Source organism: Epinephelus lanceolatus, chromosome 6 (assembly GCF_041903045.1).
Source record: "Epinephelus lanceolatus isolate andai-2023 chromosome 6, ASM4190304v1, whole genome shotgun sequence".
In the NCBI taxonomy this organism is placed as follows: domain Eukaryota; kingdom Metazoa; phylum Chordata; class Actinopteri; order Perciformes; family Serranidae; genus Epinephelus; species Epinephelus lanceolatus.
In genome coordinates this window covers 43,897,758-43,909,928 of record NC_135739.1, presented here as the reverse complement: position 1 = coordinate 43,909,928, position 12,171 = coordinate 43,897,758, and the positions used below count along the sequence as shown (strand labels likewise).

At 43.9% G+C, this 12,171-nt stretch overlaps 1 protein-coding gene and 1 pseudogene across 1 annotated transcript; one reads left to right on the top strand and one right to left on the bottom strand.

Annotated features, from left to right (window-relative positions):
• Positions 1–223: 223 nt before the first annotated feature.
• Positions 224–3,735, top strand: LOC117253798 (uncharacterized; annotated as a pseudogene).
• A 4,670-nt stretch (positions 3,736–8,405) lies between these two features.
• LOC144463762 (uncharacterized) lies at positions 8,406–9,675 on the bottom strand. The gene is made up of 3 exons (XM_078169158.1): positions 9,345–9,675; positions 8,709–8,877; positions 8,406–8,543 (listed from the first exon to the last, which is right to left on the bottom strand). The coding sequence occupies exons 1-3, from the start codon at positions 9,673–9,675 to the stop codon at positions 8,414–8,416; spliced, it is 630 nt and encodes a 209-aa protein (XP_078025284.1). The 3' UTR covers positions 8,406–8,413.
• Positions 9,676–12,171: the final 2,496 nt, after the last annotated feature.

Sequence of the window (12,171 nt, the reverse complement as noted above, 5' to 3'; positions counted from 1 at the left end):
AACAGTTTGGTCGACGACTGGAGAGACAGTTGACAGCACAGAAAGACGGCACCCAGGGCAGTATGGGTTAGCACCCCAGCGTGAGAAAGAACCCAAACAAGCTACGGAAAGCCCTATAGAAGGATATCCCCAGGAGATCCCGAGAGGGGGGGGGTCTCCAATTGGACGGACCCAAGGTTAACGAGTCAAGAATCATCGTGGCCTAAAAATCCATCAGGCCAGAATGAAATGCTTGGAGCGGGAGAGCGAGGTGCAACACACAGGTCTTGTACCTGGTGAGATGCAGGAGGAGCCTGGCCAGGAGGCAACCAACAGAGCCCAGTCCCTCCACGTACTAGAGTCCGCCAATCCCAGCAGAGTAGTTCTACAGCAGCGGATTAAGTGGCCCCCAGCCAGCAAGCATGGCGAGTGGCTGCAATTTGATGAGGATATGTCCAACATCATCCAAAACACAGCAAAAGGCCATGCTGACAGCCAACTCCAAACCATGACCACCATCATTGTCAGCTACGCCTCTGAAAGATTTGGCAGGAAAGAGAAGGGTAAAGCCAAGACCACCTCCTACACCGTGAACCATAGGGCCACGAAAATACACCAACTGCGTCAGGAGCTTCGCACCCTCAGGAAACAGTAAAAGAAGACCGTACCTGGTCTACAAGCGCTGCCCAGGGCTTCTTCAGCATCTGTAGAAGATCTTGAAGGTGATTTGGCAAAGGGGGAGAGTTGCTGACCAGTGGAGGTGCGCACAGGGAGTTTGGATCCCCAAAGAGGAGAACTCGAAATACATCAGCCAGTTTCGGACAATCTCACTACTGAGTGAAGGGAAGGTGTTCTTCAGCATTGTCTCACTAAGACTGACCGAGTTTCTCCTCAAATACAATTACATCGACCCCTCAGTGCAAAAGGGCGGGATCCCTGGAGCTCCCGGCTGCTTGGAGCACACTGGTGTAGTCACCCAACTCATCAGAGAGGCCCATGAGAACAGAGGCCACCTAGCAGTCTTATGGTTGGACCTGGCTAACGCCTACGGGTCCATTCCTCACAAACTGGTTGAACTTGCTCTACACCTACACCATGTTCCCAGCAAGATCAAATAACTCATCCTGGATTACTACAATAATTTCAGGCTGAGGGTCACTTCTGGGTCAGGAACATCCGACTGGCACCGCCCTGAGAAAGGAATAATTACAGGCTGTACCATGTCTGTTATTCTTTTCACACTAGCCATGAACATGGTGGTCAAGTCAGCCAAGATGGAATGCAGAGGGCCTTTAACCAAGTCGGGTGTACGACAGCCCCCCATAAGAGTCTACATGGATGACCTTAGCAACACAACAACATCAGTCCCAGGGAACAGGTGGATCCTACAAAGACTCAAGACACTCATCACTTGGGCAAGGATGAGTTGTAAGCCCTCCAAGTCCAGGTCCATGGTACTGAAGAAAGGGAAGGTGACTGACAGATTCCGTTTATCCATCTCAGGAACTGTCATTCCATCTATCACAGAGCAACCAGTCAAGAGTTTGGGGAAGCTCTTTGACTCCAGCCTGAAAGACTCTGCTGCCATCCAGAGGTCCAACGAGGAGCTTGGAACTTGGCTCTCCAAGGTGGACAAGTCTGGCCTGCCTGGTAGATTTAAAGCCTGGATCTACCAGCACTCCATCCTGCCTCCAGTCCTGTGGCCCCTGCTGGTCTATGCAGTCCCATTGATGATGGCCGAGTCCCTAGAAAGGTAGAAAGGAAGATCAATGGCTTTCTACAGAAGTGGGTGGGCCTTCCACGCAGCCTCACCAGCGAGTAACACCCTGCAGCTGGGACGAGTAACACCCTGCAGCTACCCTTCAGTGGCCTCACAGAAGAGTTCAAGGTGGCGCGCACAAGAGAAGTCCTACAATACAGGGACTCCAGGGACTGCAAGGTGTCAACTGCCAGTATTTAGGTGAGGACTGGAAGGAAATGGAGAGCGGAGAAGGCAGTGGAGGTGGCTGAGTCATGCCTGAGGCAAAAGGCTCTGGTGGGCACCTTGGCGACAGGCAGAGCGGGCTTGGGCTACTTCCCAAAGATCCCGGTCAGCAGTGCCCGGGGCAAGGAGAGACACCATCAACTCCACAAGAGGTCCGAGCAGGTGTGGAGGAAGAGCGAGTGAGCAGGGTGGTGGGTCTCCGGCAGCAGGGAGTGTGGATTAGGTGGGAAAGTACACTGCAGCTAGGGTTGGGACCCGGATCCGGTTCTTTTTTGGAACCGGGTCCAAAGTTCCGGTTCCGGAACCGGTTCCATCACATTTGGAGTTCCCGCAAAGGGTTCCTAGATTAAAAAAAGCAAAACGTCACGTGCATTTCCATTAGAGTGCGGCACGGGCCACATATTTCTGTCCGAACCCAACCGAGCCCGACATTATTTAATTACTAAAGCACTGAGTTTGTGTCACACAGTTGTTATGGTTACCAGCTATTTAACAGGCCGGGTGTGCGCCGTGGGTGGAGAGGGAGACCTCCGTGTTTGAGACAGGAGCAGCGGCGGGAGGTCCGATGCTTCCAGCGAGGGGAGCGGTAGAAATATAACAAAATAAGATAAAATAGGAGACACCTGTCTCCCTCTTTTATTTAATTTTCAGCGTTTAATCAAGGCGGAGGCGGGCGGCTGGAGGTCCGCTTCTAGCGAGGGGAGAGGTAGAAACAAACAGCCAATGTGTCTGTGTGTGTTATGTTCAGGTGTTGTCACGTAAATAACAGTGCCCAAGCATGAATGCATATAAGTATTTTTTATTACATTGCTGTGGTTAATTTGAGGTAATAGTGTTACTGTAGAAATCAGAGAATTACTTTTTGTTGTTATATATTCTCAGGGAGATGATACAAGCTCTAAATCTGAAATACACACCACACACAAATGTGTATTTTCATCTAATTGTACTGTGCAACAGTTAGAATAAAGTTTTTGTATTTGTATGATTGCATTTGTGTTTATTATTTACTTGTTTAATTATAGCAAGTATAATGAACATAATGTAGGAATCGGTAAGAGGAATCGGTAAGGAATCGGACCGTTAAGAAGGAATCGGAATCGTTAAAATCCTAACGAGTCCCAACCCTAACTGCAGCGCAGGATCACCTGGGTGAACATCACGCAGGCAGACTTCCATCGGGTCCGCTTGCTGGTACAGGCAGTCTACGATGCCCTGCCAAGTCCAGTGAACCTCCATGTCTGGGGAAAGAGCGAGACACTTTCCTGCCCTCTTTGCTCTGGAAGAGGCTCTTTAGAACATCGCCTCAGCAGGTGCCCAAAGGCCCTGGCCGATGGCTGCTATCACTGGCGCCATGACCAGGTGCTTAAGGCAGTTGCCGGGAGTTAAGCCTCAGCCATCAGCACCACCAAACACCACCATGCTCCAAAAAAGGTAGTCCTCTTTGTAAAAGCTGTAGAGAAACCCCGGGCGTGTCAAAAGGTAATATCAGGCCTCCTCCACACAGCCTCTGACTAGGAACTGCAGGTTGACCTGGAAAGTAGCTGAGGTTCCCACAGCACATTGCAACAACATCGCTCCGCCGAGACATGGTTATAACATCTGAGACTTCAAAACACCTGCTAGTGTTGGAGCTCACGATGCCCTGGGAATAGTGCATCGAAGAGGCCAACAAGAGGAAACGCGCCAAATTCCAGGAGCTGGAGGAGAAGTGCAGGGGGAGAGGCTGGAGGACAACGTGGGTTGCTGCTGGGATGGAAGTCAGGGCCTGATCAACCCTGGCTGGGTCGCCTGGGGGAGGGCGTATGATGTTGTGAGACCCGAAACACCCGATGATCCCAGGATACATCACTGATGATGCGTCCCAATGCATCTAGGAGATGTTTCTTCTCTTTTTCTCTGAAACTTAATGTCATATTTAATAAAAGGGTAACACCAGGGTGAGCTATGTTTCAGGCAACGTTGTGCACCTCTGCTGGTGCTGCCACTGTGACCACAGGCTGTGCTCCATTTGACCCTGCCAGTTCCTGGCTTGTTTTGAGGTGGCAAGGGCAAAGAAATTTGGTTGAAGAGAGTGCTGGCAGCATATAGTGAGGCAGGTCTATCATCATCAAACAGCAGCAGGTGGTGAAGATTTAGTTGTGAACTTTAATTTAATCCTTTTTTTTTATTGTGATGGCAGAGACAATGCCCTTTTTGTCTGGACTGAGTCATGACAAGTTGTTTGAAAATAGTTTTAATAGTCTCTCATTATTTAGTGTTAACAAATTATTTACATGCCACACAGAACTGTCAGTTCAAGTCGTAAAACTAGCCTGTTCCAGAACTCTGAATTATCACAGTCATTTCTGATTTGATCAGAGATTTAAATAGGTCTGGTCAATCAATTAGAGCTTTGTAGGCAGAAGTTAGCACAGGGATGTCTTATTCTGACAAAGCTAGTGTGGTGTCTAAAGCACTACTGCGACGCCCTAGGTCAGATGGCTAGTTAGGGGCCCAGGGTCAAGAAGGTATATATGGCCAGGGTCAAGAGGGTATTTATGGCCCAGGTTAAGGATTGGTGAAGTCCAACTAGGGTGTCTCTCTGTCGTCTGTTTATCTTTGTCTCACATTTCACAAAAACAACAAACCTATATAAGCAGGGTAGTTGGAGCTGTTATTCAGAGCATTCATATTGGCTTCAAACCCTCTCTCAGGCATCCTAGGTGCTTGATTTGATGCTGTACTTCTTGTAATAAACCTTTCTGTATACAAGCAAGACAGTGTCAGCGGAGTCTCCATCACCTTCACATCATCGCTATTTAATAAACAACACTAGCTAACTACCTAGCTACATGCATGAAAAATAGCAAAGTGTGGATGACAGCGACACATCTCTGGAGTTTTTTCAAAGTCAGCTTGCAGTAAAAAAAAAAAATCTGAAATTAGCATATTTTTTTGACTGCCTTACAAAACATAAAGTTTCACTATCATAAGCCATCTCCAATGTTGTTTCCCTGAATTTGGCAGTACATCCAACCAGCCTCACAACCACACAAGTTAGTCACAATTATGGACTTCTGTCAGGTCAAGATCCTGGTAAGGATGATGAGCACACAGATGAGCTTTCCTGAGACAGTTTGTTATGGTTTGTGCAGAAATTTTTCTGTTGTGTAAACCAATTATTGCATAAGCCATTTGGGTGGCTGGTCTAAGATGATCTTGCAGGTGAAGATGCTAAATGTGGAGATCCTGAGCTGGTGTGAATATATTTGATCTGTGGTTGTGAGGCCAGTTGGATATACTGCCAAATTAGTGGAAATGATATTGGAGTCATCCTATGGTAGTAAAATGAACATTTAGTTCACAGGCAACAGCTCTAGTGGACATTCCTGCAGTCAGCATGCCAATGGCACACTCCTTTAAAACTTCTGTTTGATCAAACTGCACATTTTAGAGCGACCTTTTATTGTGACTGTCCCAAGGCACACCTGTGTGGTAATGATGCTGTTTAATCAACATCTTAATATGTCACACCTGTCAGGTGGATGGATTAGCTTGGAAAAAGGGACGTGGTCACTGACACAGATTTTAACAGATTTGTGGCCAAATTTGAAAGAAAAATATTGAGTCCGTGAAAAAAGTCCCGGATCTTTAAAACTGGAAGCAAAAACAAAATGTTGTGTTGAAAGTGCTTCTAAATGGTTCAGTATACTTTAGAAGACATTCATGATTTCCTTATATTTCAACTGACCCAGCCTATGACCATGCAAAATTTACAGTAATTTTACTGTACAGTTTTTGAAAAAATAAAGGGGAAAGTCAGCTCAAAATGCATTGTTAGACTGACAATTTCCTCATATTTGAACTCAAACCCCTTAAGCACATTTTTTATTAGAGCATGCACACTTTATAAAAACAATATGTCTAGGTCGCCTCCCAGGCTCCCCAAAGAACACACAATCAATAAATATTGATAAATCTTGCGGCACCCTTTTCCCATCCTCAAGTCATTCATTTTAAAACCACTGGTTTAAACCATAGTTTCTAAACGTAATTTTCCAAACTCTAAACTGATCAAATACATTGTCAGTATCACTTCTCCTCTACTGTATGTCGACATTCTTTCCTTTGCAGAGCAGAGTAGCTGGTACCACCGACACGCTGAATTACTTTGAAAGTCAATAAATACACAGTGTGAAGCCTTTTATCAGATCTTAGCACCTGAACATTGTTCATCGATACTGAATAAAGTGAACTTGTCCTCCTCAGTCAGATGGAGGACAAGGGGGTATCTAAGGTTTTTGATTGAACCCCAAGCACAGCGCCTGTTTCCCACGGACTGAAGCCCTCAGGGGACACAAGATGCACATCAAACACCCCTTACCCTTCCTCTTTTTCCTGACTCAGCTAAAGTGACTGCTGAACGTCCTGCTGCCACCTTGTCTTGTGTGTGTGTGTGTGTGTGTGTGTGTGTGTGTGTTAGCATTCTGAGGGATTTGTGCATGTCCAGGGTGAGTGTGTGAGAAAGCAGTGGGAGGAAGCCTCTGTCTGTGCACAGAGGTCATCACTCTAGCAAAATCATCGGCCCATTTGACAATCATTGGCTACTCAGCAAGCAGTGGTCCCCGGGGTTAGCCATCGATACATACTGTCGTCTTCATTATATTCTAGTTCTGATATATCCCAAAACCATAAGATTGTCTGACAGAGTAACACTACACCGCTATTAGAGTGGGCCGATTTCCGGTGTAAGACCTTAAACCAGTTTGATTTTATTCAAACTAGCTGAACCAGCTCTTGTCATTATGACATGTTCTGGAAAATTAAGAAGTAGCCTACATAGCAGCCTGTGCTGATGGCGCTACATCTAACTTGTATTGCATTAGAAAAAACGCGATATGACAACGTGATTAACATAATATTATGTTCATATGTTTATAAATGGACTAACTCATTACCAACAGACCATGCACACACTGTAAGAAAAAAAACGTTGTTTTTACGGAAAGAAACTGGCAGCTGTGGTTGCCAGAATTAGTATTGTAAAAAATACAGCAGGGTGTAAAACACATTACAGAACAACCTGTAAATTTTACATTTTAAAACTGTTATCCTTTACAAAATAACATTATAAAAATTACATGCTAAACTGGTAAATTCAACATCCCTTTTCAGCCAAATTAGCATGACTATGCCTTTATTAAAGCCATTTTTTCCTGTACAATTTACATGCGGTGGTTGCTTATTTTACATCTAATCCCATTCAATTTCACTGAGAAACATTATTAAACTGTAAAAGCCTCATTATAACACAGTAATTTTACTGAATTTTTCTGCTTATTTTAGTAAAAGGTTGTGTTTCATGTAATATATTTTGTAGTATTAATAGCAATGTTTTGTAGTGAAATAAACATTGAGGAATGTCTTCATTAAATGAGTATTAATTATAGACAGACTCACAGACACACCAAGATTTACAAACAGACTCACAGGCACACACACCAACACAAACTCTGACACAACGTCAAACAAAGATTTTCATCTGTAACATTTACTGTTAAAACTTAAAGAACTAAGCCGCCTAAAGAAAACTGTGACAGGGACACAGATAAAAGGTTTCTTTTTTCCTATACATTAAAAGGTAGAAGATTGACCGCTTCTATATTTGATGGTTACATTTAAACTGCACTTTCTTTTTATGTTTGACTTTTACCATAAATGTGAAGAGAACTGTAACCTGTGGTATGCAGCAACTTTTAAAAAACAAATACAATACCAACCTGTCATTTCAAACCCCCATTTTATTATTTCAAAAAGGTATGCAAAATACTTTTCAAAAACTTTTCAACAGTTGTGTGTGTTTTGTTTTTCGTAATTTTAAACTATTCCTTTCCTTTTCCTCTTGGAAAAAAAAACATTTGGAAAAGGCCTTGAATATAAAGAAATACACGTGCAACCAGACTGTCACAACTTCAAACAAATATTTTCATCTGTAACATAATAATGCAAGCTTAAGTAACTAAGCAACCATAAGAAACCTTCTTGGATCAAGGTGAGGACTCTGGGGTTCAAGTGTAGATGGTAACTGCTGCTCTTCTCCACTTCCATGCCCTCTGTGTTGATGGAGAAGAAGTATCTTGGGAAACAGAAGAAAAACAGACAAATATATTAATGATAAAATACACAGACTTACAGACACACACAAAGAGACAGACACACTGAGACTCACAAACACACAGACTCACAGATGCACACATAGACACCGACAGACTGACTCACAGATGCACTAAGACTCACAGACACACAGACTCACATGCACACTCACAAACGCAATCAAACTCACAACTTCAAACAAAGATTTTCATCTGTAATGTTTACTGTTAAAGTTTAAAGAACTAACCCACCCAAAGAAAAGTTTTATCTGTGACTGGGACATCACCACAAACCATGGCTTACTTGAGTCCATATTCAGATGTCCCACCACTCATGATCTGAAAGGTCTTGGATCAAGGTGAGGACTCTGGGGTTCAAGTGTAGACGGGAGGTACTGCTCTTCTCTACTTTCGTGCCCTTCTCAGGATTTATGGAGAAAACGCACCTTGGGAAACAGAAAAAAAACAGACAAAATGTATTAATGATAAAGTAACTTCCAAAACAACAACAATAAAATATCACATCAAGCAACTTTTTTACTTTTTTGTTGTTGTTGTTGTTACAGTTCAATACAGAGAAAATGTTGGCTGAACAATCCAAAATGACACACCTCTGCAGGAACTCTAGGGTGGATGCCAGCTCGGATGGATAGTGAATGTCGAAGCTGTAGTAGCTTCCAAACATCATACACATTGACGACACAAAGGAGGGGATGTTCTCTTGAACAATGGTTCTGTCAACACTGAGCATAAAGCGTGTGGAAGTAAAGCAGGATCGCCCTAAAAAAGAAGGAATCACACACAAATGTAAGTGAAACGAATGGTTGTGCTCCTGAAACTTTTCTGGGCACAGACAGACAGACAGACAGACAGACGACCACACACACACACACACACACACACAGACAGACAGACAGACAGACAGACAGACAGATGACCACACACACACACACACACACACACAACCACACACACACACACACACAGACAGACAGACAGACAGACAGACAGATGACCACACACACACACACACACACACACACACACACACAGACAGATGACCACACACACACACACACACACACACACACACAGACAGACAGACAGACAGACAGACAGACAGACAGAGACTCACAGACACAGACTCACAGACAAACACAGGATTTATACAGTTCACAATAACAAAAACAAGCACCATGAATTCATCCAGACATAAAAAGAAACAGACCAACAAAAAGTTAACTTACCACAGACAATAATGGTAGGAGTTAAGGGGAGCTTGTCCATCTGAACTTCCCCTGCCAGACAGGTGTCCTCCACATTAGAAAGCATCATCTCTTCCCTTTCCTCAAAATAGACCATCAGCAGCAGGACCATTTCTTTCACATCTTCGGAGCAGCCACTCAGCTCAGCACCTCTCAACATTTTCACCCTCGTTGCAGCCTGCAGGAACTTCTTGTTCTTGCTCATGCAAACTGTACTCATGTAGTTCAGGAGCCGTTTTTCCTTCAGGTCCACATTCTGTATGAAAGTTTCTTTAAGCGCTATTCCTGTGAGCTCCTTCAAATGCACACCCATGCCAAGTTCACTGAACCAAGAGGGCCAGCCTTCCAGGAGGTATTTTATATTTTTCCCCTGGTTTACTTGTTTACGCTGTGTGTAGAATGTCAACTTCATTAATTGTTTGATCTCCTCCGGATTTGCATTAGTTTGCTGGGACATCCGCCTCAGTTTTTCTTGCTTCTTTTGCTGGCTCTCCGGGGTCTCTCCAAGGGGCAGGAATTTTACATCCCACTTGATGCACCCATAGGTGTCCTGGATCACTGCTCTTTGTTCTGGAGGGACTTCATCTGTGTCAGAATCCTCTGTGCGACTCTTTCTTTTTCTTATTTTTGGTGTTGTAGATCTCTTCATATTTTAGCTGGTTTGATTAACACAGCTGCAAACTAATGAGTTCACATCCCTCTCAGCCTACCACAAACAGCCACAGCATCAGATAGGGAGTATATATTCAGCATCTGTCATCTTAGAAAAGTCAAAAGAAAAGAAACCGAGTGAGACTGTGAGAGAGAAAGAGAGAGCGCGCGCACGAGAGAAACGCATCATTGATTTACAATTGTGGTGACCTCCTCCCAGGCTACCTTTGCATCATCAGCCCGTGGAGGTCTGCTTGCAGTTCCGTATATACGGACACTGCGAGCTTGGACCTCCCCGACCAAAACATCAGTTTCCTGCTGGGAGAAGTTTGGCTGTCTGATGCTGCTGCTCTCTTCTGCCATGGTGAATTGAGTAAACTCTCATTACGCCTTCGCGCGGCGCATTTAAGGGCAAGGAGAGGGGCTCATTTGATCGGTGTGATGTGTGTAAAACCCACTCCACGTCTTATCTCCTCCCTCTTTCCGAAGGTAGGAGGGACGGAGGTGGGAAAGAGGAGTAGCTGCGCCAGGTGCATGGTGTGCCAAACTTGGAAAATCCGCCTGGCCACACCCAGCCTTGCCTGCCTCGCCCGGTCTGCGAAACTAGAGCCCATTATGTTCCACTCCTGAGTGGCCGCTGACTCAGGTGCGACACCTAGTGATAAAATTCAGTAAAATGGTCCAGTCCAACGTTTGGCTTAAGGCTTATTTATGTTCTCTTTATGTACGAAAATAGATACTTCTGTTTCAAACTCATACTCTCCATGCATACTTTGAGCACCTTCTCTCCTCCTTTCTCTCTCCTCTGCTAACATTCATGTCCTGTTACTGCGTCTCGCTAACTTGGCTCTACTGCATGTCAGTAACCCAGCTACTTCTCCAGAGCCTTTGTGCTCCACTGTCTGGCAGGTTAACTCATATTGCAGCTGTGCCTGGATGGTGTGACGTGGTTGTGCTGTTGCCGTGGTCCTGCCTGATGCTGCCTACTGCTGCTGTTATTATTAGTCATGCATGAACTAGTTCATTACATGAACGTCTTGAAAACGAACTCCGTTTTTCGTTTGGGGGTTCCCAGTCTAGACCGATTCACGTCTCCATAAACGTTCAAATCAAACATGTAATGTACTCACCTCATAGGCACAGATGTTAGGAAGGTGTACGGGGGGTTGCCATGTGTTTGTATATCCGTTATTGTTCAATAAACATGCATTTTACCTCGGATGTCTGAAATTTTCTTCACCCCTTCTTCGTCCTGCAATGAATGAGTGCACCGGCTTTCTACTGCACCACAGCACCACTATAGTAATTGGGAGGTGTATTGCACATTTGATCCCACAGGTTCAGGTAACTTTCTTCTTAACTGACCAATTATGGGTGAGGTCGAGTTGAGGTCAAAACGTCACAGAGAGATGAGAAAAGAAAAAAGCCACAAAAGGGAAAAAAAAACACTTGTATCGTGTAGTTGGAGTTGAGTGGTTGTTTAGCAGTTTTTCTTATTTGATAAGGCTGTTTCGCTCAAGGACGCATTTGCGTCCCTCCCCATTCCCCTTAAGGAAGAACAGAAACAAATCTTCCAACATTTAATTGATGGAAGACATGTTTTTGGCGTCCTGCCTACAGGGTATGGAAAAAGTGTTTGCTTCAGGTACTATGGAGCAATAATGGATAAAGTAAGTCATTTAATTTCTTATTTATTACTTATTGCCTTTGTTGAGTGGCTGATATTAAATTGTCATTCTAATAATAATAATAATAATAATAATAATAATAATACACTAGAGTGCTTTTCAATCAAGAAGAAGCACAAGAAAACAGGTTAGAGGGAGAATGGGGGCAAACCAAATCACAAAATTAATAATTTTAATTTGCTAATGTGTAGCATCCTCCTTGCTGATGCTAAGGCCAGCAGCTAGTACGCACTACAGCTTATCATGTCATTCTTTTTGATACTAGGAAAACTATGACTCACTGAACATGCATTTAGAAAACTGTAAAGAATAGTAGATTTTTTTTCAGTGCTGCTAGTGTAATTGTGCTGCTTTTATTTATTATTAGTGTGTTGTTGTGTATGCTGCTCTTAACTTGTGTGTTTTTTATACTCTGATTTTTATTTATTGTCTATAACTGTTATGTGTTTAACTGCTGGATACCTGAATTT